This window comes from Carlito syrichta, unplaced genomic scaffold (assembly GCF_000164805.1).
Source record: "Carlito syrichta isolate Samal-C Ts95f unplaced genomic scaffold, Tarsius_syrichta-2.0.1 Scaffold290103, whole genome shotgun sequence".
Lineage (NCBI taxonomy): Eukaryota > Metazoa > Chordata > Mammalia > Primates > Tarsiidae > Carlito > Carlito syrichta.
The window spans coordinates 164,032-191,099 of record NW_007234199.1 but is presented as its reverse complement, the minus strand read 5'-3'; the positions used below and the strand labels follow the sequence as shown (position 1 = coordinate 191,099).

General features: G+C 38.1%; 1 protein-coding gene across 2 annotated transcripts in view; it reads left to right on the top strand.

Annotated features, from left to right (window-relative positions):
- The first annotated feature begins 473 nt into the window (after positions 1-473).
- Positions 474-27,068, top strand: part of MARCH8 (membrane associated ring-CH-type finger 8) — a 109,708-nt gene continuing 83,113 nt past the window's right edge. For both annotated transcript variants that reach the window (XM_008054399.2, XM_021710578.1), the window contains exons 1-2: positions 474-600; positions 2,446-2,622. In XM_008054399.2, coding sequence (XP_008052590.1) covers positions 2,521-2,622 — 102 coding nt within the window. In that variant the 5' untranslated portion in view covers positions 474-600; positions 2,446-2,520. The remainder of the gene's footprint in view (positions 601-2,445; positions 2,623-27,068) is intronic.

Below are 27,068 nucleotides of genomic sequence, written 5' to 3'. Positions count from 1 at the left end.
TATATTTTGTAAGTTAGCATTAGTGGAATTGAAGTCCTCATGCCTGGATTGTTAGGCATAGTGCAGAGGTTTAATTTATTGCTCTTCACTAAAGATGAATGGATATAAAACAAACATCTGGAAGTTATGCAACAAAAATAGTATGAGTAATACCTGCTTTATGCTTTCCAAATAAACCTTCACATAAAAAAATAGCATGGTCTTTTTTGGTTTGTGTGTAAACTTATTTTATGTGTGGCATTGAAGGGGGATTGCTTCAGGCAAATTTACGAGTCAGTTGTCTGGAGGTAGGGGTGCATATCAGACGAGTGACTTCAATGGCTTGGAGGAGGGATGTCCTAAACTGTGCAAAAAATTTAAAACCCTCTTGCATTTGTGTTTCTCTGGTATAATTATCCTTTGCCAGACTTGTGATGGTCATGTACTGATGAATAATGATGAATAATCATGCTATTGGCATGATAAGTGCCTGGGTTTGAGTATTTCAAGAGACCTCATGGAGTTGGTCATCTATGACAGTGAACTTTAATGTATTGGTGATGAAAAAACTGTTCACCACTGACTATTGTGATCTCCCAGAGTGTGTAAGGCAACCCCACAGTAAGTACCTCTTGTCTTATACAGTATGCTTGAATACAAACATTCAGACCATCTGTTGGGCACAGTAGTGCTCCATCTTGTGCCAGCCTCATCAAGGGCTTGAAATACAGTACATGATATATAATAATATAATATCTAGACACTACCTATTCTATTTTCCTGTGTTTTTTAAAATCAATGATTATCTACTTGTTGTAAAAGTAGCCTTTTTTTTTTTTGAGTTCGAGTCTCACTCTGTCACCCAGGCTGGAGTGCAGTGGTACACTCATGGCCATCACAGCCTAGACCTGCTGGACTCAGGCGATCCTTCTACCTCAACCTTCCAAGTAGCTGAAACTACAAGGCACTTGCCACCATGCCCAGCTAATATTTGGTTTGTTGTGGAGATGAAGTCTTGCCAAGTTGCCCAGACTGGTCTTGAACCCTTGGGCTCAGGCAGTCCTCTCAACTCCGCCTCCCAAAGTGCTGGGATTACAAGTATGAACCACCATGCCCAGCCAAAACTAGACTTTTAAAAACAGAATATTCCTTTAGCTAATTTTCTCATATGTGTTGATAGTGTCCTGTTTCTTGTGACTTCCTGTTGTTTGTTGATTCAAGAGTTCTGTGAAGGAATCCATTTTGACTTCTGGTACTCTTCTGCTTGGTTAGTGACATTTTCAGAGGTGAGATCAGCTTTACAAATACCTGCCTTAGACCCAGAGCAGTTTTGGATAAAGTAGATTAAATGACTGTCAAATGTGGCCTTAGGATTGTCAGGCCTTGGTGTTTATTCTTCCTTCCTACTGCCTGACCTCCAAAACATGGTTAATAAATGAAAATCCCCAAATTAGAGATTCATTCTTTTGGCTTAAGGCTTCCATCATCTGTTAAAATTTGAACCATCTGAAACATCGATGTTAAATCTTATGGATAATTTATATTTAATTGGTTTTGTATGCAGAGTTTGATAGATCTCAGTGGGAGCAGCAGGGTGACAGAAAGATAAAGAGAGAACATACAATTCAATTGTTAGGCACTTTGGGGGGATGTAGGAGAATACAAGAAAAGGGGTAGAGGTACCTGGAATCATTGGAGACAACTTATAGAGATGCTGTTGTTTTACCTAAAGGCAGCCTTTTCATAGTTCTCAGGCATGGTTTCCTTAGGAAGCCTTTTAGAACAGCGAATTACAGGCCTGTGGGCCAAATCTAGCCCATCTATTTTTGTAAATAACATTTTATTAGAACATAGCTACTTACATTCGTTTACATGTTGTCTATGGATGCTTTCATACTACAACAACAGAGTTGAATACTTGGAATAGATTTGGCCCACAATGCCTAAAATATATGTCTTGCCTTTTACAGGAAGAGTTTGTCAACAACTGGTGTGGAGAGTCTAGTAGACTTTTTGGAAAGTTAGGCATGAATCATCGACTTCTTAACCTCTGATTTTACCATTATGTGGACTAAAGGGCAGCAGTTTTAAGGGAGGATTACTACTTACAGCAGAGTGAATGCATGATCATTAAAAAAAAATGTTTAACTTCAAAAATGTTCTATGATGGTGAACTGCTGTGTTTTAAATCTAAGTAGTCAATGGAAAATTAATATCTGATTATACATTTGAAATCCACTTGCCTCTTTCAGGTGCTCCCATTTTACAAAAAAAAAAAAATGTTACAATTTTCCCTTACACATCAATCTTCTATTATTTTAATTATTTTTGAAGACCATGCATGTCTTCCATTGTAACTTATTTAAATATAAATAGGAATAGAAATATAAAATGTGAATCTCACTCTTAGAAATTTAAAAAGTATTTTAGCTCAGTTATGTCTTTTCTCTCTTGACTTTCTCTCAGCTTGAAGTCCATGGCCCAAAATGACTCTACCAGTGAAGACTCTCTTCTGTGAAGAAGAAAAGATAGGAGGCTGGAATGAGCATGCCACTGCATCAGATCTCTGCCATTCCATCCCAGGATGCCACCTCTGCTAGAATCTACAGAAGTAAAACCAAAGAAAAGGAGAGGGAAGAGCAGGTAATAGGAGAATACCTTTTTTAGTTTCAACGTCTATTTTATTATTTTTATTTTATTTTTTTGGAGTTGGAGTCTCACTCTGTCACCCAGGCTGGAGTGCAGTGGCACACTCACGGCCACCACAGCATCGACCTGCTAGGCTTTGGCGATCCTTCCACCTCAGCCTTCCAAGTAGCTGGAACTACAGGCACACGCTACCGCACCCAGCTAATTTTTGATTTATTGTAGAGGCGAAGTCTCGCCAAGTTCCCTGGGCTGGTCTCGAACCCACGGGCTCAGGCAATCCACTCACTTCGAAGTTTCAATTTTTAATTAAGTTTTTATTAAATATGATCTAGAACAGTGCTTAAGCTCTAAAGTACAGGGTTTTCTCTGATAATATACTAATAAGCACACAAACAGTTGTGCTCAGAACAAACTGTCTTTTGGTAGATTTCTAGGTTTTTAGATTTTAGTGTAAACTGCTTTGCTTATAAATGGTTGTAAATGACTTGTCTTCACTGGTTGTCTGTCAGATTATTTCTGGTAAGTCACTGAAAGAAAAGTTCCTTAGAATCTCAGAACATGATGCAAAGGATAAATTTATTTAATAAAAAATATACGGCTGTTGTGCTGGTGCAAGGGGTATCATAATTAACACCACAGAGCCTATCTCAGCCCGTGTATGACTTGTGATCTGGCTTGACAGTTAAATATGTATTAGAGTCTAATAAGCTCAGGGATGGAGGAAGTTTAAGACCATCTAATTTTAGCTCAGAGGGTTAGGAAAGGCTTCTTGGAGAAAATGATATTTACATGGGGAACTGGATTGGTGGCCTAGAGTTAGAAGAAAGGCAGAAGGTAGAGCATCCCAAGTAGGGGAAATACTGCATGCTGAAGGCGCGAAAGTTAGAGCAAGGTTAGTTTGAAGAGAATAAAATAGAATAATTCAAATTATAAAGGTCGGATGGAGTAATGGCAATATAGGAGTTTGGGAAAGTTATCAGGAAACTACTGTAAGGAGTTTGGATTTATCTTTGCATAAGAATGAATGACCAGATTTTTGCTCTTAAAACTTTCACTCAGGCTGTCTGTTGAGAGTGAATTGAATGACTGGTAGGGAAGCTAGATAGAGCATCATTTAATAACTTCCTTAGTCTGGATTTGGCAAACATTTTCTGTTAAGGGCCAGATAATAAATATTTAGACTTTGCAGGCCAGACTGTCACAGCTACTCAACTCTGCTGCTGTAAAGTGAAAATACCCAAAGACAGTATATAAATGAGCATTACTGTGTTCAGTAAAATTTTGTTTACAATAACAGGTGGCAGACCAGATTTGGCCTACAGACCTGTCAGTCTCTACAGACCTTTGGCCTATGGAAAAAGGATGGAAAAAGTGATGGTGACTTCATCTAGGATAGGGATAATATGGATAGAGAGATATTTATTATCCCATTGGCCTTGATGGTTGCATGTGGGGAGAGACAGGGAAGAATCAGGAATGACTGCCTGCTTTCTTCCTTGCCTTTATAATGTGCTTTACAAACATTTGCTCATTAGTTCTGGGGGCATTCCTGTTTTATAGTTAAATTTAATTTTTGCCCAAGACTCTAAAGAACTGTATCAATAATTAATATCTTCTTTGGTTTTGAATTATTGTAGTTGATGGTACACCATTTTTCACATTATTCCATAAAGACATTTTTAAAAAAATCTATTACATTGTAGCCTTAAAGTACATGAACTACAGAAAATGAAAAGTTCTTTAAAAATTAAGAGGTCTCCATATTCTTAGTTTATGGTTTCTTCTTTTAAAGTTATTTGTATTGTCAGCCTACACCCTTTATGTTTTGATGAGCTTTTGGAGAAGTGTGGCCAGAATTGGTTGAAATGTCAGTTGGATTTAATGGTGGGGTCAATGATTTGTGGATGAAGTATTATTTTCAGTATTTTGGTTTTTTCTCAACTTGCTGGGGATAGGAGAATATTTCAGAATATCTTTCCCACACTCTTTCTGTAAATGAATTACTTAATTAAGTTAATAATCTTTTCTCGTAACCCTTAGCCCAAATGGATTTTTAAATTTAACTAAATAGAACCTTAGTCTAAGGAGCTTGCCTGTATCAAGTTGAGGCTGCTAGTTCCTCATTCAAATTCTGGAATTTGGGTACTGGATGGTTTCTTCAATGTATCTTAGCCTACTCCACCATCTGTAACACAATATTATAGACTGGGTGGCTTAAACAATAAACATTTATTTCTCACAGTTCTGGAAGCCGGAATACTGAGATCAGGGTGCCAGCTTGGTTGGATTCTGGTAAGGGGCCAACTCCTGACTACTAAATAGCTGCCTTCTTGCTGTATCCTCACATGGTGAGAGGAGAGAGAGGAAGCAAGCTGTCTTGTGATTCTTCATATAGGAGTACTCATCCTATCATTAGGGCTCCACTCCCAGGAACTAGTTGTCTCCCAAAGGCCTCATCTCCAAATACCATCACATTTGGAATGAGAGTTCCAACATATAAATTTTTGAGGGTACATCAACATTCAATTCATAGCAATGTGTATATGAGGAAGCTATACAAACTTGTTTGGAATCAAGAAAGATGTCCAGCATTTTAGGCTAGGAAGGGAGATTTTTTTTTTTTATATACACCCACTGCAGGTTCATTGCAGGTGGATATTCGATAAATATTTATTGAATTCAATAACTATTGATCTATTTGATGAGATTTGTAAGGTTTAAATAAATAGCATTAACCAATTGTATTTGTAGAATTGGGATTTTGATTGATATTGGGAAGGAAGAGAAACTATTCTGTCTCATCTTGGTGTAGGGATAATTTTAACATCTGGTTGCAGCCTGATATTTTAGGACATCTTGGCATCAAGGTGAGGTGGTGGTAGCAGAAGAGCAGCTGAGACAGGAGCTTGTAGGTCCCCATGAAAGTTTTGTGGCAGGTGGCACAGTGCCAAAAATGGCGGTTATGAGTTTCTAGGGCCTGACATATGGCATCAGGATTGGTTTGAAAGGTATATTTTTGTCCATTGGAGTCCATTTTTCTTTATCCAGTTTCCCTGACACAGATTCAACCCAAAATCTTTTGATATGATTTTTGATCCTCCTGTGCTTGGGAGAAGAGAGGAGAGAAAGAAGCTATGGAGAGACACCCCTCCCTTCCATCCCATCATCCTCTGTTCTCAAAACTGCCGAGGTAGAATTTATCCCACAATCTTTGGGATAACATGAGACAGTTTTTTATGTTAATAGCAATTTTATTTTTTCTGAATTCTGTGAGAAGACGGGCCCCTTGCATTTTACCAAGAATAAAATAATCTGTTAACTTGTCACAGTTTCACCTGTGCTTGTCAAGTGTGTGATTCTTTCTATAGCAGGGCTCCCCAACTCCCAGACTGCGGACCAGATGGGTCTCTAATAAGATTCCATTTTATTTGAAGAAACAGAGCTGTAAGCTGCAAGCTCCAGAAAAAAGACACACCCATTCCCTTTCTGCTCCCTTTCTCCTTTTTCGTGTACCTTTTCCTAATCAACTCTTTTTTCAATCCTCATCCCATTGACCCATTACACTATTGTGTAAAGAACTTTTTAGTCCTTACTGCTAACCAATTAGGTCAGCGTATTTTCTTTCTTTCTTTCTTTCTTTCTTTTTGAGTTGAAGTCTCACTTTGTCATCCTGGCTGGAGTGCAGTGGCATGCTCATGGCCACTGCAACCTCGACCTGCTGGGCTCAGGTGATCCTTCTGCCTCAGACTCTCAAGTAGCTGGAACTACAGGTGTGCGCTATCATGCCTGCCTAATTTTTTGATTTATTGTAGAGATGAGGTCTTGCCAGGCTGGTCTTGAACCCATGGGCTCAGGCAGTCCTCTCACCGCGGCTCCCAAAGTGCTGGGATTACAGGCATGAGCCATCGTGCCCAGCCCAGGTTAGTGTATTTTCAATCCTTACTGTCAACCTTACTACTGACCACTTAGGTTAGTATATTTTCAGTTCCTACTGCTGACCAATCAGTATGCTCCAGCCTTTTCTTGGCAACCCACTTGAATCCCCTCTTGCAGTGAGAGCTGCAACATTTGCTTTCCTGACTTGCTTGCCTGCTGGTATTCACCATTCTTAATCCTCTCAGTCGTGAGATAAGAACCTGAGACTTGCATGAGGCAAGAACCTGGGACTTGCATGAGTCAAGAGAGCTGTGAACTTCCCTGAGAAATCTGTTACTAGAGGAGCTGAGAGTTGTAACACTCCTTGGGGCTCCGAGGCTGTTGGCATTCCCAAGTTCTTGGTCATCACCTGGCAGTACAGTCCCAGTAAGACTGCAGCAATCATGGCCAGCTTGTTTTTAGGGTCCTATCAGGGCATCTCTCATAATGCTGACCCATTACTTCCAAAGGTGGTTCTTTTGTGTTTTTTGGCTACTGGAGATTCGTGATCCAGTATAAGAAAAAAATCTCTGTAGCTTTCTCTATTATAATTGATAGTCCTACTTTTGCTTCCAGGAATTATGAGTCTTACTTATTCTGCAGGATGTAATTCCTTTATTTCATATACTGTACAGTTGAGTCTCTCAACATTCTGGTTACTCTCTTTTACCATTCCTAGCTTCTGTATAGAAGTATGTTTAAATGAAGAGACGAATATGCATATTTAAGGTCTACCTCTTCCAAATTACTGTCTGGTTAGGCATCACCATCTGTGAGATCATTTGCATGTGTTCTTGAATCATCCATCTACCAAACCTTTGAAATTAATATTCTCTTACCTGGAAACCAGGATTTCTTTTGTTATCTCCTTGCCCTTCCTATAGTAGTTGTTAATGGCTTTTTTTTTTTTTAGTTGGCATCTCTCTCCGGCCACTCCAGCGTTGACCTGCTAGGCTCTGGCGATCCTTCTGCCTCAGTTTTCCAAGTAGTGGGAACTATAGGCACACATTACCATGCCCAGCTAATTTTTTATTTATTGTAGAGACGGAGTCTCGCCAGGTTGCCCGGACTGGTCTTGAACCTGTGGACTCAGGCAATCCACTCGCCTTGGCCTCCGAAAGTGCTGGGATTACAGGCTGAGCTACCAAGGCTGGCCTTGTTAATGGCTTTTGATTTCTGATGTTATTGAGATGACATTCTTATTTTACACTTGAATAAACAGATCCTAAGAGAAATAAATGCCTTACTCATGGTCACCTGACTTTGCATGTTTTTTAAAATATTGTTTTGTTCCTCAAAAAAAAAAGGTTTCATATGAATATAAATATACTCATAGGATATATTTATTCCTTCATTCCATTGTATCAGATGGTATTAACAACGTATTGTACATTTGAAAGAATCCTGCCCTTAAGGAGCCTATAGTCCAGCAGGGAGATAGTCAAGAAAGCAACTGTGTGAAAGAGTACAGTAAATGCTCTGCTTTGCAGCCTCCCTAGTATACTGTAACCAAAACTATTTTGATCTGTAGTGTATCTTTTTTCACTTCTGGAAAATTCTTAACCATTATTTTCTCAAATACTATTTATCCCTCATTCTCATTTTTCTCCCTTTCTGGGTACTGCACTTTAGGCAATTTTGTCACCATTTTCTTTTAGGTCTAGTCCAGCCATTGAGAGTTTTATTTTAATGTGTATATATTTCTATTTCTTAAAGTTTGGGATTTTTCCTCATAGTTTCCTGTCCTCGCATTATGTTATCCATTTATTTCTTTATTTCTGTGAACATATAATTAAAATATTTTTTGGTTTAGCAGTAGCCTCTTTTTTAACTCTCTGACTTAACATTTTTTTCTTGTTTTTGGCACTTGGGAATTTTCTTGTTTGCTTTTGAGCTTGACTATATATTAAAAGTCATTTTGTTATATTTTATCTAAGTCTCCTATGTGTTTGCAGATGTGAGTGGGGTGTTGCATAATTTTGGAACAGGTCTGAAGTTCAATTTTCCCAGTGTACTGCTTTGAAGTGTGTGTGTGTGTGTGTGTGTGTGTGTGTGTGTGTGTGTGTGTGTGCGCGCGCGCACGCGTACCCGCACATGTACACAGTTATGTTGTAAATATTATCTAAAACTCTAGACAGGAAAATTTTTCAAATTTTGCAGTAAATATATTTGATACATCTCCCTGCAGTAAGTGAAGGTATGCATTTTGTTAATTCTTTACACTCTGGAGTACCATTACATGATCATGGCTCACCACAGCCTTGACCTTCTGGGCTTAGGTGATCCTTCTGCCTCAGCATCCCCAGTAGCTGGGACTACAGGTGCATGCTACTGCTCCTGGATAATTTTTTGATTTTTTTGTAGAGATGAGGTGTCACTGTGTTGCCCAGGCTGATCTCAAATTCTTAGGCTCAAGCCTCTCAAAGTGTTGAGATTATGGGCGTAAGTCACCACATCAGGCCTGTTTATTTAATTTAACATAGCAGATACTTACATAATGTTTACTTTGTGCAAGGTACTGTTCTTCTAAAGGCTTTACAAACATTAATTCATTTAATCCTCACATGATTGCTATGGAGCATATACTGTCATTGTTATCCTCGTTTTATAGGTGAGGCACAGAAAGAGTGTTTTGCCCCAAATTCTCCAGCTGGCAGGTAGAGGAATTGTTATTTAGACCCAACTTCTGATGTCTTCACTGACTTGCTCTTTGCAGACTACTCAGGGGCCAGCCACTGGACTATATCTTTTTTTTTTTTTTTTGAGATGGGGTCTCACAATGTTGCCCAGGCTGCTCTTGAACCCTTAGGCTCAAGCGATCCTCCTGCCTCAGCTTCCCAAGTAGCTGGGACTGTAGGTGAGAGCCACTGTTCCTGGCCGGACTGTGTCTTTTAAAACTACATGTTCCTCCCTAATAGCTTCACTTATTTCTACTCCCACTGCCAATATTTGCACTCCCTCAGTCTATACTAAGCTAGAATCAGGTGCTGTTCTCTTTGCTTTGTTACGTTTTTATCTTGTGTCTTCATTACTTTAGTTATTCTTTGAACAAATATTTATTAAGCACCTATTACATATTGGGTGCTGTTTCAGGCATCAAGCATAGATGTGGCATAACACAGAGGCACTGTGTGCTGCCTAATTCTCCCCTGAGGCCGTGTGCTCTGTTAACCCCCAGGCTGTCTTTGCAGCCTAGGCCCTCATTGTTTATAATCTGCAGCAGCCTTCATATCAGTCTCCTTATCTCCTGCTTCTTGCTGTAGCTGCCAGGGAAAATAGATTAACAGTTTAGTGTGACAAGTGCCATCATCCAAAGAAGAGCCCCGACTCAGTATTGTGGTGACAAGGGAGGTTCTCTGGAGGGAGGGATATCAGAGCTGAGGCCTTAACAAGTAGGAGTTTAGTGAAGATAGAGGAAGATAGTGTTCAGGACAGAGAAAATAGTGTAATGCAGTAATTCCTAGGGAGGAAAAGAGCACATGGTATGTTTGATGTACTGAAATAAACCCTCAATTATGGCTGGAACTTAAAAAGTGCAGTTGGAGAGTAGTGGTCTGAGGCTGGAGCGGCCACATTGATGCTGGGTGCAATCAAAAGTAAATGAAAATGTGGAGCAGGTTGTTACACAATTGGAACTTTCTTTTAGTAACATCACTAAAGTACTCACTAGTGCTGTTTAGATAATTGGTTTGGTGAAGGAAGTCGACAAAGACACTACTTAGAAGGCTCTTGAACCAGTCTTGGTGATGAAAGTGGTATTGGGGATGAAGGAAGTGAGCAGATGGTAAGGAAATAGACAAGAGGCAGTTTGGGCCTTGCCAGTGGCTGTTAGATCATGATGGTACGAAGTAGGTGAGCTCTGGCGTAGATAGCAAGGTAACATACACTGTGCTAGAGGATACACAACAGGACAGTGGGAAACATTGTTAATGTACTGGTGGATGCACAGCCTGAGGTCCTTGTAGAGGCTTCTGGTAGAGATGTTTAGAGTTCAATTGTGCCTGAATCTCTAGAGAGAAGTCTTTGTAAGCTAGAGAGAAAAAGATAGAATTTTGGAATAAAGGAAACCCTAGGTGTAGATAAAATTGTCAATCAGCAAGAATAGTTAGAAGAGAAAAGGGGATGTGGTAGGACACCAAAGAGGAGCATTCCCATCTTGAGTCATTTTCTCACATGTACTTGTTATCATGACAGCTGACTATGCTGCTAACAGATATTCTTGGTGCTTGCTGCATTTTGGAATATTTTATATTTGCATAGGGAATGAACTGTCACACCTTTCATTCATTCATCCTAATGTTGAATTTATGTGCTTTTCATGTTTACTTATGAAGAACTCAATTTACTATATTGTAGTAGCTTGTCTTTTTTTTTTTTTTTTTTTTTTAAAGCAGAGTAAAGGACTGCTGTTGGATTCACAGTATTCAGGTAATCCATGAATTACAAGTAATGGTGCAGTTAGAAGGATGGCTTAAGTCGTTTCCCTCAGGGCTTTAGTTTTGGGTTAGGCTTAGGCTGATTAAGGCATAATACTCCTATATCGTGTATTACTGGCTGTGTATATAATTAGCACTTCTAAGCAGAGTCATACACCCAAATTGTGAAAGTTGAGCTCAAGTGATTTGTAATATACCCCAAGATTGTTAACCAAGGTGCCTGGACGTCTGTTCCCTGAGAGCAAAGGTCTTTTCTTCTAATTAGCAGTATAACCTAGGATTCTTACTGAATTTGAATGAGCCTCTGCATATTCCCTGGAAACTGGTAGAGATAAAATGGTTAATTTGTGGGAGGTGGTTACTCCTGGCCTCAGTGGCCCTCCCGCACCTATCCACTAATAGTAGTTGTCATTCCAAGTCTAACTTACAGTCACATGGGCTAGTCTCTTTTACCAAGTAAACTTTGAAATACTTATTTTTGCTAGGCGCAGTGGCTCAAGCCTGTAATCTCAGCACTTTGTGGAGGCTGAGGTGAGGGGATTGCCTGAGCCCACGGGTTCGAGACCAGCCTGGGCAACTTGGTGAAACCTCATCTCCACAATAAATCAAAAAATTAGCCGGGCGTGGTAGTGTATGCCTGTAGTTCCAGCTACTTGGAAAACTGAGGTGGAAGGGTCACCTGAGCCCAGTGGGTTGACGCTGGGGTGGCCATGACTGCACTCCAGCCTGGGCGACGGAGTGAGGCTCCAACTCAAAAAAGAAAAACAACAACAACAAAAACTTATTTTGTTAAATTCAAGGTAATACTAGGAGTTTTTTTTTTTTTTCAGGAAAATTGAACTTTGGACCATTCACTTTAAAAAGTTCTTTATCATGAACAACAGAAAACTATGGGGGGACTATTTTAGATTCTAAGAGACTAAAAAGACATGAACTAACATAATATGTAAAACTTAATGGAGCCTATTGGAACAAATAAGCATCTATAAACTGTTTTTTAGACAACTGGGAAGTTTGAATATTTTTTATATATTAGATGATAATTATAGTATCACAGTTAATTTTATATATCAGAGTATATATTAGAGAAAGAGAGAAAGTACATGGGGCAGGTTTTATAATAGTTGATGCATCTAGAAGAAGGGCATACAGGTATTCATTGTGCTATTCTTTCAACTTTTCTGTAGTTTTAAAGTTTTTCATAATCAAAAGTATGCTTGTCAAATGTGAGATAAAGCCAGGGTTGCTTAACATATTTAGCTATACACTAATTTTTTAGCAGTTCACAGTTTTAGTTGCTAGGTTGGGTCATTAGCTTGAAAATAATACACGCTTGAACAGCAGCTTTTCAAGATATTCCAGATAAAACATGAGGATAAAAGTATTTTGTGACTTCTTTTAGATGAAATGTGTGTCATTCAGTAAAGTAGTTACTGCTTCTTTTCATCAAATCATTTCATGAAATAGCTCAATTATACTTAATCCTCACAAAATATTTTCTATCTCCTAATAAAAAGTACAGTTACATTCTTATGGTTAGACTGATATGTTTTTAGCAGTACAGTAATTGCAGCAGGTTTTAATCTCACCATCACATCCTCTCATGTGTGGTGGAATGGAATTCGTAGACTAGATAAGTCCTTCGAACACAACAAAAAAGCATGATTGAATCCTCCAGAAATCTGGTGACTAGCCCAGGCTAGAATTCTACTTAATACCTATTTTAGGCCATTGTTCTATTCTGAGTCTTTCCCTGAACCTCACATACCTTTGTACTTTTTATCCTGCCCAACACCACTTCAGCATTGATTTTTTTCCCCAACATTAAAAGAACTTCATTTGATTTTATTTAATTTAAATAATGTTGTATCCTATATCAAGTATTCACAGATTGCTTAATGTTTAAGGATATTTATTATTGTGAATACTGTTTTTTACTGTATTTAGGTAGACTCACATAAGGTATTTATAAATTACCTATATAATTTATATTTATGGTTAAAAATGATCTTTTATTCCTTATAATGGCTAACACTTATATATCACTTTTGTGTGCTTGGCACCATCCCAAGGACTTTCCATATGCTAACTCATTAAATCGAATCCTCACTGCAACCCTTTGAAGTATGTTTTACTACTGTTATAACAGACCATTTTCTGGATTGATTAGGAAGCTGAGGATCAGAAAGATAAGGTATTTGGTAACTGGTGGAGATGGCATTTGAACCTTGGCTATCTACTTCTGAGTCCATGCATTTGGTCACTGTGCTGTGCTGCAGTGTCTTATCACTTGGGCAGTGATGCAGTCCAGGTGCAGTTATCCTCCACAGATAAAGAAGAGATGCTATTCATATTTGTTCATGACACTATCTCTGAGTCATCTGGGCTAGAACTAGAGAGTTACCTTTGACTTCTTTGCCCCCATTAACCCACTCATCAATTCTACCTCTAAAATGTCTTATTTGTCTATCTCTCCTCTTGACTTTGGTAATGCTGTCTATTTTAGGCAGCTAAGTCAAGGGTTGGCAAATTATAGCCCATGGGCCAAATCTAGCCATTGCTGTTTTAGTATGACTTGCAAGCTGAGAACCATTTTATATAACCATTTTATATTTTCAAATGGTTGGAAAAAAGTCAAAAGATCAATATTTCACGATACATGAAAATGCTATAAAATTCACATTTCAGTGTTTATAAATGTAGTTTTATTGGAACAGAGTCATGCTTATTTGTTTATGACTACTTTTGTGTGACTGTAACAGAATTGAGAAGTTTTAATTCTCAATCTATATGGCTTGCAAAGCCTGAAATATTTACTCTCTGGCCAAGTACACTAAAAAACCGCTGACCCTTGACTGAGATTATTGCAGTAGTTTACTTACTGGCTTCCCAAACCTTAGCCTATGTCTTTTTTCTTTCTCTTTTACATTGTGGGTAAGTGAGTAGTTATGGCAGGATATGTGAAAGAGAAACAAGCATCTGTGTCTCTGCTGTGACATTTATTTAATTTTGCCACATAGTTGCTACCTGTTAGTTATTTGCCTGTTTATATCCTTTAACGGAGTTGGACCTCCTTATGGTAGGGATATTTTACTCATCAACAAAAGGATGGCACCCACAAGCTATTCATGCTGTCTGTGTTTGAAGATGCATACAATCTTTTATAAATGGTAATTTAACTTTTTACTCATATATTTATATTTTCATTTTAAGATCAAGTCAAAAAAGATAGCAATTGGTAAAACCTGGCAAAAGTTTGGGGGGGTGTGTGTGTGTGTAGACTCCCAGCATATCTTTTTAGAACTTTTATAGTGGTGGATCCTTGATACTTCTTTTGTATCACTGACAAGACTCATGGGTCCTCTGACAAGTACAATGGTTTGAAAACTAAGTCATTTTAATTAGTGTATGACACATGCTTTATTAGAACCATTCTGGCCTAGAGCAGTGGTATTATACTGGTAGCTTTGGAAATGCTCTTGAATGGGACATATAAGGTAGAAGAGGGCTCTAGATGGAAAACTACACTTGTGTCAGAGTGTATGGTTTGTTGCTGAGCTGGGATGAGGGCTTAGGTTGGCATTATAGAGATAATGTGGAAAGGTGTGATGGAATTCTATAGGGTGCTTCTTTTGGCAGTCTTTTAGGAGATGAGGAAGTCTCTATTTCCTAAAAGGACCGAACAGGCATATAGTAAAGAGATATCTCCTCTAGAGTACTGGGGAAAGTTTTAGGGAACTGGTTTCAAAGATCATGAGAAGCAACGTTTCTTTAGATCAAGGTCTTCAGAGCAGTGGCACAAGCAGGGAAAATCCATGAATGGGTGTACTGCAGCCTGGTAGGTTTTGGTACTTGCCTGTTATCTTTCCTGCTGCCTCAAGGACATGCCGTTCATTGCTCTTAAGAGTTCTGAGGTCTTGGTTGGAATGTCAGCAGTGGAAGAGTACTACATGTGTAACCAAGCTGCAAACTTCTATCTCATTTGGAGCTGTATTTTCTATGTTTTATGTGGCACTGTGATCATAGAATCAAAAGTACTCTGGGGACAGTCCAGCTTTAATGCAGAGTTCTTCTAAAGGTTAGAAGGACTTGCCTGACAATTATCACCTTGCCCTAATTCAGAATTCTTATCAAAGCTTGCCCTTCTATAGTCAAGCCTCTTGCCTCAGACAGCCAAGAACACCAAGAATTCTTTCTGAGACACCTAGAATATGGTGAGTTTATGGTTCTGCTACCAGGGAGACTACTCTTTGGAAGAAATGCATTTATCAGCATTTGTGTAGGTTTTAAGATCTTCCAGACTGATTTTGTCAGTGAGAATTTTAAACCCAGAGCATAGAGATACTTAAAAAGAGAATGTAAGTCAAAGAATAGAGGCCAGTTCTTTAGATCAAGGTCTATTGAGAGACAATAGAGAAAATAAAATGATAACTCAAAAATTTGAAGTTATGATTTAAAATATACAAGAAACATAGAGTGACTAAAATCATGATTATCTTAAAATTGGAGAGGGTTAGTTTATCACTTAGAATTGTTATTGCCCGGCAATCCCTCGTTCTTATCTTATGTTTATCATGGAAAAATGCTGAAAATCCTTACCTGTGTTATGTATTTTAAGATTTGTTCACCCAAATGTCCATTTGCTAAGGAGGACATGGAGAATACCGAGTAATTTCATAAGGTATAGAGGAAAATATTAAGGACATTATAATCTAAAGTCTTTCCCTGTTAAGTTTTAGTTACTTAACAACAGTTATAAGCCCTTCTTATAGAAGAGGTTCTCCTTTTATATTACATTTATATTATCATTCTCAGGATGGGGAGTAGAAGGAGGCCCTAAAACATGGAGTAGAATTGTTCATATGTATAGTTAATAAGAAAGAATTGTAATGACTGGGTTAAGTGTTAATAGATTCATAACTATACTGTCAACTAACCAATATTCTAGAGAAATTTGGTGTCCATGATGTGACTTGTTCATGCCATGTTCTTAACCACTGCTGCCATCATTGTACCAAACTGTCCTCCTTTTATTTTTTTAGATACAGTGTCTTGCTCCCTGTTGCCCAGGCTCAAGTACAGTGGTCTGATCATAGCTCACTACACCCTCAAACTCCTAGTCTCAAGCAATCTTCCTGAGTAGCTAGGACTACAGGCATGCACCACCATGCCTGGCTTATTTATTTATTAAAAAAATTTTTTTTGAGGAGATGGGGTCTTGCTATGTTGTTCAGGGCTGGTATTGCACCCTTGGCTTCAAGTAGTCCTCCTAGCTTGGCCTTCCAAAGTGTTGGGATTACAGGCATGAGCTACTGCACCTGGCCTGTTCTCCTTTTAATTAACCTTTGCAATCTGCTTTTCCCAGAGATACCTCACACCAAAGGATGAACCTTTCCATAATAAGGATACATTCTTTTTAGCATAGTGAATAGAGTTAACTGCCTTGGGAGGTGGCTGGAGAGCTCTCTGGAAGTGTTGAGAAAAAACAACTGGGACTGTCATATTATAAGACTCAGGCTCTGAATTGGGTTGGACTAGATAATCTTTATGTCTCTGTTCTTTCTGAGGATTTTTGATTTTCTGAACACCCTCAACCATACTTGATTTTGTTTTTAAGTTTTCAATCAAAGTTTAATGGAGAAAGGAGAAAAGAAAGAGTGACATGCCAGAGCTGGCACAGGTAAAAGAAAACTGCCTATACTTGATTCTTTATAAACAGTTTGAAATTCTCTGTTAAAAGTACACATGTTAACTTAAGAGGGCTTAATATTAAAAATAAATAGTCCAAATGCTTTCTGTCAGAATGCTTTTGGGTACAGGTAACAGAACAACCAGTCCAAACTGGCGTGAACAATGAAAAGCTTTAGTAACTCATGTAAGAGGATGTCCATGTAAAAGGGAAGGATGGGCCTCAGGGGTGGTCGGTCCTGTGTGTCATAGGCATACTTGAGGACCCAGATTTTCTCTGTCTTTCTGTTCTACCACTCATGGAGTCCACTTCATATCAAGGCAGATTTCCCTTTGTGTTATGGATGATTGTCAGTAGCATTTAGAACTGCACTTGGCTTTGTGCATGAGAGGAAAAGAGGAAGAGACGCTTCCTGTTGCTTTCTCTAAGGAAGAGGAAAATATTTCCCAGATGTCTCCAGCAGATCTCACCTTAAGAGCCTCATGAAGTAGGCTCTTGCCAGTCAGCCTACTCCAGGGTCAAAGCATGAGGTCAGTATCCCTGAGACACTGGTAACTAGAGAGAGGGGATATGGAAGAAAATCAGGGTTCTGTTGAGGAGGAAGAGGAAAGGAAGGGTCAGTGTGTAGGCAACCAATAATCATCATAGGATTTCTTTTACAGTGCTAGTGTTTTGACATTTATTATGTCATAAGTCTTTTGAGTTAGGACTATTTTTGATGAGGTCATATCAAGCTTTTTTGGTTTTTGTTTTTTGCATAGTGTGATTCCAGTTTAAAGATGGCAGAATAAAGCTGAATTTCAAAATATCCACTTTTTAGATCATAGTATGAATAGCAGATGGTTTAAAGACAGAAATATTCCAAGAACAAATTCCGTAAACAGCTGATGGTTAGGGAGAGAAATGAAAGTTTCCAGGAATTCAGAGCCGGCTCAGAGTCATTCTTGTTTTTATTATTATTATATTGAGATGATCACAAAACAGCATCACCCATTCTTAATCCCATACTGTACAGAGGCTCTATAAGAAAACGAGAGTAAGCAAAATATTGAAAATTCCTGAACTGCTGTAGCAGGAGAGTGGGTGGGTCCAGACAGTCCTGGTAGAAGCACTGGAAATTCCAGGAGACTCAAAACCCTTCCCTGAATACTTCTCTCCTATGACAAGGAAAACATATTGGAAATCACTGTTTTAGTATATGTAGGCTGGAAAGGAAGTAGAGAAGAAAAGTAGAATAGTGATCAACCTTTAAAACGGATTATCTTCATCAGGAAACTGCGAGTTAGCAGAATGCACATCAGAAGAGAACATCAAGGAAGCAAGTCTCTTAGGAAAACAGGAAGTGGAAGAAGGGGCACATTGTAAACCTCTGGTGACCAGGGCTCCCTTACCTCTCACTCATGGGGTGAAGTGGGAGTGGGTAATCAGAATTTGGAAGAAAAGGAATGTAACTGCAAAGGAGGAAGAGAACAACTTGGATGTGCTCTTTCTGATGGATATGAAATCTCATAAGGCATTGAGGAAATTAAAAGAATTCTGAGGAGGAGAAGAAAGTCTCTGGGAGGAGCTAGCAGAGTTAGGGCTTCCAATAGAAGATGTTTCCCTTGTCCCTTTATCATACTCCTCGAACCAACCTCCCCCAACACACCCTCTCAAAGCTGCTTGAATGCAGCACCAGCTCATAATGTAGATAGAAGGGGCAGGGTTTCCCCAGATGACACAACATAACACAGAGAGAGGCTAGATAGAGTGTCTCTGTGAAGCAGAAGCCAATGAGGAAATACGATGAGGCCTCTGCATACACAGCAGGCTGGACAGGGAAAGGTTTAGTGCTTGAAGAAGAAGGAAACAGTTTGTTCTGGAAGAAATCATAATTTCCCTTCAAATAAGGAGGATAACTTCCCAGTACTGTGGAAAAGCTTAATAAGAACTTGAATTTTATAAAACATAAGATTAGAAGTGCTAAAATGGCAGAATGAAGGGAAAATACAAGTTCAAGGAGACACTTAAAAAATCAGTTTGCAGAACCAACAAATAAATCAGAAGCAGCTGGGAACAGAGTATTCATAGCCAAAGAATTAACTTACTGACAGAGCAAAAGCCTGAGATATTTACAGTGAGTGCAGAAGAAAAACAAAGAATGAAGCATTTAGGAAAAAAAAGATGAGTGTGGGAAACAGGTGGAGAATACTACAGGTGCTTGGACTTGCTAGAGATGATGCAGAGATGAGAGGCATATGGGCCTTCCATTCTCTAGTTTAAATTTCTTCTGACATTGTTTTTAAGTTGCAGAAAATTAGCTACTTCAGCTATCACTCATCTGGAAATGTGTAAGCATTGGCAAATTAGTGACAATGAACATTTATGTTCTTCCTAGAAGAATACCAATGAGATGAAAGATTTATTTATAGCCTGAGACCAGGAAAATTCCCCTTTGAAGCAGTTTGTTTCCTGGCATTGATACGCAGAGCTCCCCTCCCCCATCCTGCAATGATTTTTTTTTGGGTTCCCAGGAACTGATCTTCTGCTAAGTGTATTAAAAAATACTGACTACTGATCTCAGGACAAGCATTTTGCTGCTTTTCCTATAACTGGAACCCAGTTGGGCAGATTTTATGGAGAAAAAAAAAATGTGTGTGTGTGTGTATGTGTATGTTAATCATTGACCTTTTCTACATTAAAAAAAAAGAAACTCTCAAGTAAGTCTGGGTAATAGGTTAGTGTGCAAGAGCAAACAGATCTGGTAACATTTACTGCCATTGACTGGAAAACTGTACTTGCATGTCATCAAGTATAGTTTAGAATCTTTACATTACAGATTGCTGTGGGGGAGACTGTAGAGCAAAAGGGAAATTGGTTGCTGGAATGAACTTGTCATGAATTATTCATTTACTACCTCATTCCTTGGAAATCAGCTGGAGGAAGTAGTTACCCAGTTTGATCACAGGAGTGTTAATGCTAGAGGCTTCAGTCCCTCACAAGTCGAGCTGTGACAGCTAACCTTGTGCTTCTGCTGGCTGCTGTAGGGTGGCAGCTGAGCCCGTTGTCCCCTAGTGTGGAGCACAGGACCATGCTGCAGGGGAGTGCTACACTGAGGACCCACCAATCCATTCTTTTTGGAAAATGAAGCTTCAGGTAGGAGAAGTGCTGTATCAGCAGTGCCTAGTTTCTGTTATTTAGGGATGCTATTAAGCCTTACAGAACATACCCAGAGATGCTCAAGGGTACCTCATTGTTGAGTTCTCAGCCAGAGAAGCTTAGCTGTTTAATTCCATTTTCAAGGGTGTACTTTGTTTCTAACAAAATTGTTTCTTGAAATTGTGAAAAGTGTACTTTAGCCAATAAGCTTTAAATACATAAATAATTGTGTTTTAAATGATATTCTCTTACTCTTGATGTAAACAGTATCTTTTTTTCTTGATGTAATAGTGCCCATTTAATTTTAAATTATGGAATTATGGCTTTGGGAAATCCTGAGAAAGATAAGTTCATAATTTGAATTAGCCCAGCTGCAGGCTCTGTTGCTGTTTTCTAGAGGAAGTATTGTTTTCAGAAGCCACTGCAATTCTTTCTGCTGGAGCATTCGTTCTTTAGCTTTTCATAGGATAGAAAAAATGCATAGAAGACAGCACAAAGGGTCTTTGTTCTGTTTGTTGGTATTATTTACTGTGTGTGTGTGTGAATGCACTTGTGTGTGTATGTGTGCTTGCGTGTGTGTGTGCTTGCGTGTGTGTGTGTGTGTGTGTGTGTGTGTGTGTGTGTGTGTGAGATTTTGTATGGATGTTGTCTTTGTTAACTTTGCTGAGGCTATGAAATTCTCTTGAGGGGACTCAAAAATATTAAAGATGAAAGGAACCAGAAAATTAAGGAATCTAGGTTAAATTAGATGTTCTATTTCATTAGTGATATCTTTTGTAGTTTTGAAACAAACATCCCTTGGACACATAAGCTCTGAGCTCCAAGACAACCAGAGAAAATCAACAATCTCCTTCTACACTGTTTTTTTTTTTTGAGTTGGAGTCTCACTCTGTCGCCTAGGCTGGAGTGCAGTGACATGCTCACTGCCACCCCAGTATCAACCTGCTGGGCTCCAGCTATCCTTCCGCATCAGCATTCCAAATAGCTGGAACTACAGATGCACGCTACCACGCCTGGCTAATCTTTTATTTATTGTAGAGACGAGGTCTCGCCAAGTTGCCCGGGCTGATCTTGAACCCATGGGCTCAGGCAATCCACTTGCCTCGGCTTCCCAAAGTGCTGGAATTACAGTCTGAGCCACCAAGGCCGGCCTGTTTTTTTTTTTTTTTAAACCCCACAACAGCAGGGATCTTTGTTTTGTTCATTCATCATTCCCAAGGTTCTAGAACCATACCAGGCTCATAAGCTCATAGTAGGTGCTCCATAAATGTGTTCCTGAATGAGTACATGCTGTACTAAAGACAATTAATAGCCTTTCTACAGAGGTTACTTACTCATATAGCACAGTAGGAAGTAGTTACAATGTTACAGTTTCTATAATAACTTCTATAGCAAATGCATTCTGATTTTATTGATATAGATTATTTAATCTTCAAGGTTTTGTGTATTTATTGTAAACTTTATTTTGAAATGGCAGAAACTTATCTGTTCATTTTATTATTTATATAATTAAAATTTTAAAAAATTAACAATAAATTCAAAGACCTTTAATTTGTTTTCAACAAAATCTTTCGAAAAATACTTAATGGAAAATGCATTTGAAAAATATTGTATTTACTATATTACTAGGAGATTATGATTCTAATCATATCATGTTATATGTAACAGTTTAAAAAGCTTTTGTCAGTCTGTGTCAGAAAGGTGCTGGGAACTATGAATCCATTCATTTGTAACTTTGGGGTAAGTTTTTTTTTTTTGAGTTGGAGTCTCACTCTGTCGACCAGACTGGAGTGCAGTGGCCGCTCCCAGCCACCGCAGCCTTGACCTGCTGGGCTCCGGTGATCCTTCCACCTCAGCCTTCCAAGTAGCTGGAACTACAGGCGCGCGCTAGCATGCCCAGCTAGTTTTTTTATTGTAGAGATGAGGTCTCGCCAGTTGCCCAGGCGGGTCTCGAACCTGCGGGCTCAGGCAATCCACTCACCTCAGCCTCCCAAAGGCGCGGGATTACAGGCTGAGCCACCGAGCCTGGCTGGGTGGTACTAAGTTATGAGCGCTCAGAGGAACCAAAGGTGTTATCTCTGTTAACTCCTTTCCCCATCCTCCTTCCACACAAGCCTACTTTATAAAGGAGAAAGCTGAAATCCAGAGACTCTAGATGAATGGCCCCAGAACAAGTGAGTAGCTGTTATAGTCTTGTGCTTGGTTATCTCATCTATTTTCAAGTTCCTTGTTACTTCATTATTGCCACATTAAAGTTGAAATTAAAAAGAAGCAAATAATCATATTACTATGCATTTGGACTGTAATATTATACTTAAGAAAATTATTGTTGCATTTTTGTAGTACTTTAAATAAATTACCTTAGTTTGCTGAAATACAATTTTATAAATTGTAAGGTTTTTTTCCCCCCTTGACTATAATTGCTTTTTGCCTGAGTTAAAACTGTGTTGCCTAAATATGCACTAAATTTTATTTCATATTTGAACTTCTTGTGAAATGATACTTTGTGCCATTTTTGTTATTCCTTAAAATTACATTACTTTTCCTTTTATTTTTGAGATAGATACAGATTATATCATAATTTTCCTGAAAGCAGTTTACTGGCTATATTAGTCTGCTTGGGCTGCCATAACGAAATACCACAGCCTGTGTGGTTTAAACAACAGAAATGTATTTCCTTAAAGTTTCGGAGGCTGGAAAGCCCAAGACCATGATCCAGCAGGGTTCAATTTCTGGTAAATGCTCTCTTCCTGGCTTGCAGATAGCTGCTTTCTCTCTGTGTCCACACATGGTCTTTCCTCTGAGCACATCCTTGGTGTCAACTTCTCTTTTTTTTATAAGGACACCATCCTGTTGGATAAGGGTCTACCACATTATGACTTCATTTAACCTGAATTACTTCCTGAAAGCCCTATCTCTAGTACAGCCACATGGAGGTTAGGGCTTCAACATATGGATTTAAGGATGTCATATAGTTTAGTCTACAGCACCAACCAAGACAATATTTTTCAAAGTAAGATTTCTAGTAAGTTTTCTTTTGCTTCTCCTTTTCCAGTATAATAAAGTTTTAAATAATTTTAAAGTAAAGCTCCAAGCTATGTAAAGCGTCTTTTAGCCTAATAGTTTCTAACCTCCTTATGTTAGGAATTATTTAAAAATTGAAGAGACTGTACTACTTCCTCCCATTCCATCTTCTCCCTAACCTACTCTTCAAGTCAGGATTATAGGAGGTGTTCAGTTTGCTTTCCTCAGAATCAGTGGTTAAAGGTAAGGTGCTATTACGCACAGCAAGAGTGTTAATTTCTTTTATAGGCTTCCTAAGTATTCTTTGCTGCAAGTTTTCTTTAAAAATTTCAGATTGAATTTTTGAAACCTTTTATTATATGTGGTCCTAAGTTGGTAAGACAAATCAAGAACTTGCTATCAGATTTCACTTGTAGTACTTACAAGACTCCCATATTTCTTGAGGTCCTCAGAATATCTTAAAGTTCTTGAACCTTCCAGGAGAAGTGACTTTTCTTACTTACCTATGAAGATGGTAACTTTGTAAGTCAGTTTTTCTAAAGAAGATTTTGCAACCATGGCACTGTAAAGTCAGCTTTAGTTCCATAAAAATTTCTGGTTATATCTGATTCAATGAGTATCATTTTCAAGTGTGAACTTGGTTGCTAAAACATCATTTCCAATTATATCCTAGTAAAAAAGTGCGGCAGATTTTTACTGAACCTATGCAGATAAATTTATTGCCATAAAAGTGAGAATATTCATTAGGTTTCTATATCCTGGAGGGCTCAAGCAAGGAGACTAAATATCATTTACAAGTATTTTAAAGGTATTTTATTTCAGTTTATGAAAGCAGGGTCTACTAAATTATTGTGGGTTACAGGTAGCTTTAAGAGGAAAGAGAAAAACCTTCCTTATAGTTTAGAAATAGGAACATGCAAATAACATCAACAATATTCCAAACAAAAACTATACTTATCACTTGTTAGTTTATTCAGCCTTATCTAATTGATTCTTGTTTTAGCATTCTTATGAATTCATTGACTTCTTGATAAGAATCCTGCAAATTCTGACTTGAGCCACTGGTGTGGTCTCAAAGTTGTTTAAGCTATATCAGAAGCCTGTACCCAAAAGTACCTGGCATAGTCTTTTTCCATGGACTCTGACACAATTTTATGGCCTATAGCTGATTGCAAAGACTTTGAGGGAAGCATCAGACTAAAATACAACAAACTATACTTGGAGATGACAAAAGACTTCAGATGGCTGCAGTTGATTTATTACTGATAATTTTTTAAAATGAAAGATCCCATGAAAGTTTATTTTGAGAAAAAAATAAAACTGACAGAAAAATATGTTTATTTCTGTGACATACAAAACAAGATAATAAATTCAATTAAAAAATTTTAGACAAAAGAATTAAAAACAACAATGAACTCTGTATTCAAAGGATACAATAAATATTACATCCAGCTTATAAAAGCAGATAAGCATAAACTTCATAGAAAATAAGAATCTTGAAATATAACATAATAATCTTATATATAATGTACAATGAATATATCAAGACTTTCAAGTAAAGAAATTCAGTAAGTCTGGCATTAGGGCCTAAGCTTCTGTGTATTAATGAAATGCCATTATAAGTTATTTGAATCCCCAGTTGAAAGTCATTGGCCAGGAAGATGCTGGATTCAAGTTTAAAAGGTTGTGACCAAGTTAACAATAAAGAAAATAACAGCTAGTAGCATTCCTCCTAAGAACTGGAAGAAGACAAAGATGTTCATTCTTACCACTCCTATAAGTCCTAGCCAGAGCAGTCAGGCTAAAGAAAGAAATTAGAGGTATCCAAATAGGAAAAGAGGGAGTTAAAGCATCCCTCTTTGCGGATGATGTGATTCTATACTTAGAAAACGCTATGATTCCACCAAAAATCGCCTAGCACTGATAAACTACTTCAGTAAAGTCTTGAGATACCAAATCTATGCACAAAAATCAATTGCATTTCTATACACCAACAACAAGCAGTCTGAGAACCAAATATAAAACACAGTTGCATTCACAATAGCCAAACAAACAAATAAACAATGTCTAACCAAAGAGGTATAAAATCTTTACAATGAGAACTGTTAAACACTGTTTAAAAAAATCAAAGGTGACACAAATTGAGGAACATTCCATACTCGTGGATTGGATGAACCGATATCATTAAGATGTCCATACTACCAATAGCAATTTACAGACTCAGTGCAATCTCTATCAAATAACAAGCAACATTTTTCATGTCCAAGTCCTCAAAAGTAAATGAAGCAAAAACTAATATTGACAGCTGGGACCTTATCAAACTAAAAACCTTCTGCACAGCAAAAGAAAAATCAAGAGAGTAAAGAGACAACCCAAAGAATAGGAGAAAATGTTTGCAAACTATACCTCTGACAAAGCCTTAATATCTAGAATCTATAAGGAACTTAAACAAATTGACAGAAAAAAAAAACCAACATTAAAATGTGGACAAAGGACATGGCTTTGCATGTCCTTTGAAGACCTTGGAAGGACTTCTCAAAGAAGACATATAGGCAGCCAATAAACATGAAAAAATGTTCAGCATCATTAATCATCAGAAGTACAAATTAAAACTACAATGAAATAGCATTTCACACCAGTTAGGACAGCTATTACTTAACAGTCAAAAAACAAGTGTTGAGGCTACAAAAAAAGGGGAATGCTCATACACTCTTGGTGGGAATGTAAGTTAGTTCAACTCCTAAGGAAACAGTTTGGAGATTTTGCAAATAGCTAAAAATAGGTTCCACTTATGAGAATATACCCAAAGGAACATACATCATTATACCAAAAAGACACCTGCATTCATATGTTTATTGCAGTACTGTCTACAATAGTACAAACATGGTATCAACCCAGGTGCCCGTGACAGTGGACTGTATAAAGAAAATGTGGTACATATACAGCATGAAATACTATGCAGCCATAAAAAGAATGAAATCATAGCATTTGTAGCAACATGGATGCAGCTAGAGGCCTTCATTTTAAGTTAATTATCACAGAAACAAAACTGAATACCATATGTTTTCACTCATAAGTGGTTGCTAAACACTGGGCACACACAAGCACAAGGATGGGAACAGCAAACACCGGGCATTGCTAAGGGGGGGGGGAGTAGGAATAAGGAATGCAAAACCACCTATTTGGGTACCGTGCTCACCACTGGGACAAGAGGGTGGGCTAGTCAGAATCCCAAACCTCAACTTCATGCAATATGTCTGTGGAACAAATCCTCACGTGTACCTCATGATTCTAAACAACAACAAAAACAAATTAAGACTGATAATAACTTCAGTGCAGAGCAGCATCAGGACTCTGGTAAATAGATCATGATAGTGAGGGTATTGACAAATCTCTTCTGATTTGCTAACTCCTCCCATGTAATTCATCAGTAGTCACAAACCTAATTATTTCCAGTACCTTTTCTTTTATAAGATGAAACAATACATTTTTGTTGTCTTTCAGGGGTCCTCTTGAAAATCTCAATTACAGTTTTAGGTGCAAAAGATATCCCAAAATTTGTATTTAGGTTTTGAATTTATGAAGATAAACTCAAAAGTTGTCAGAATATTTCTCCAATTAAGATAGAAATCAGATCATGGATGCCTGAGAAGCAGTAGTATCTTATGTATTGAAAATTGACATTCAAACATTTGAAAATAAACAGCAGGTAACATGATTGTAAAGCATTTACTTCTTTCATAACTGAGAAGTCTTTGTTTTCTACCTCATCAAGGACATTGTAAAGTCAACGTAAAAAGTATTCTGGTGAAACACGAATGTTATCTAGAGAGCAAATATCTTACAACCTCTTACTAAGAGCAGTCCAATAATCCAATAAAATCTTCTAATTTCAACAGAGAAGACCAAATACGAGTTTTGCATTAGTGTAATTTCAAGAACTGCAAGCTCTTTTGTAACATCTTCTGAATTAACCCATCAAAACTGAGCTGAGCTGAGGGAAATAAAATTCCCTTTCTTCAAACCTTCTTCAGCTTTCTATATCAATTCAAGTTTTTTCTTTCATAACAGATATAGTTTGGCTATTTGACCCCTCCAAATGTCATGTTGCAATCTGATCCTCAATGTTCAAGCTGTTTAGGTCATGGGGGCAGATCCCTCATGAGTGGCTTAGTGCAGTCCGCTTGCACTAAGTTCCTGCAAGATCTGATTGTCAGAAAGGGCCTGGCACCTTACTC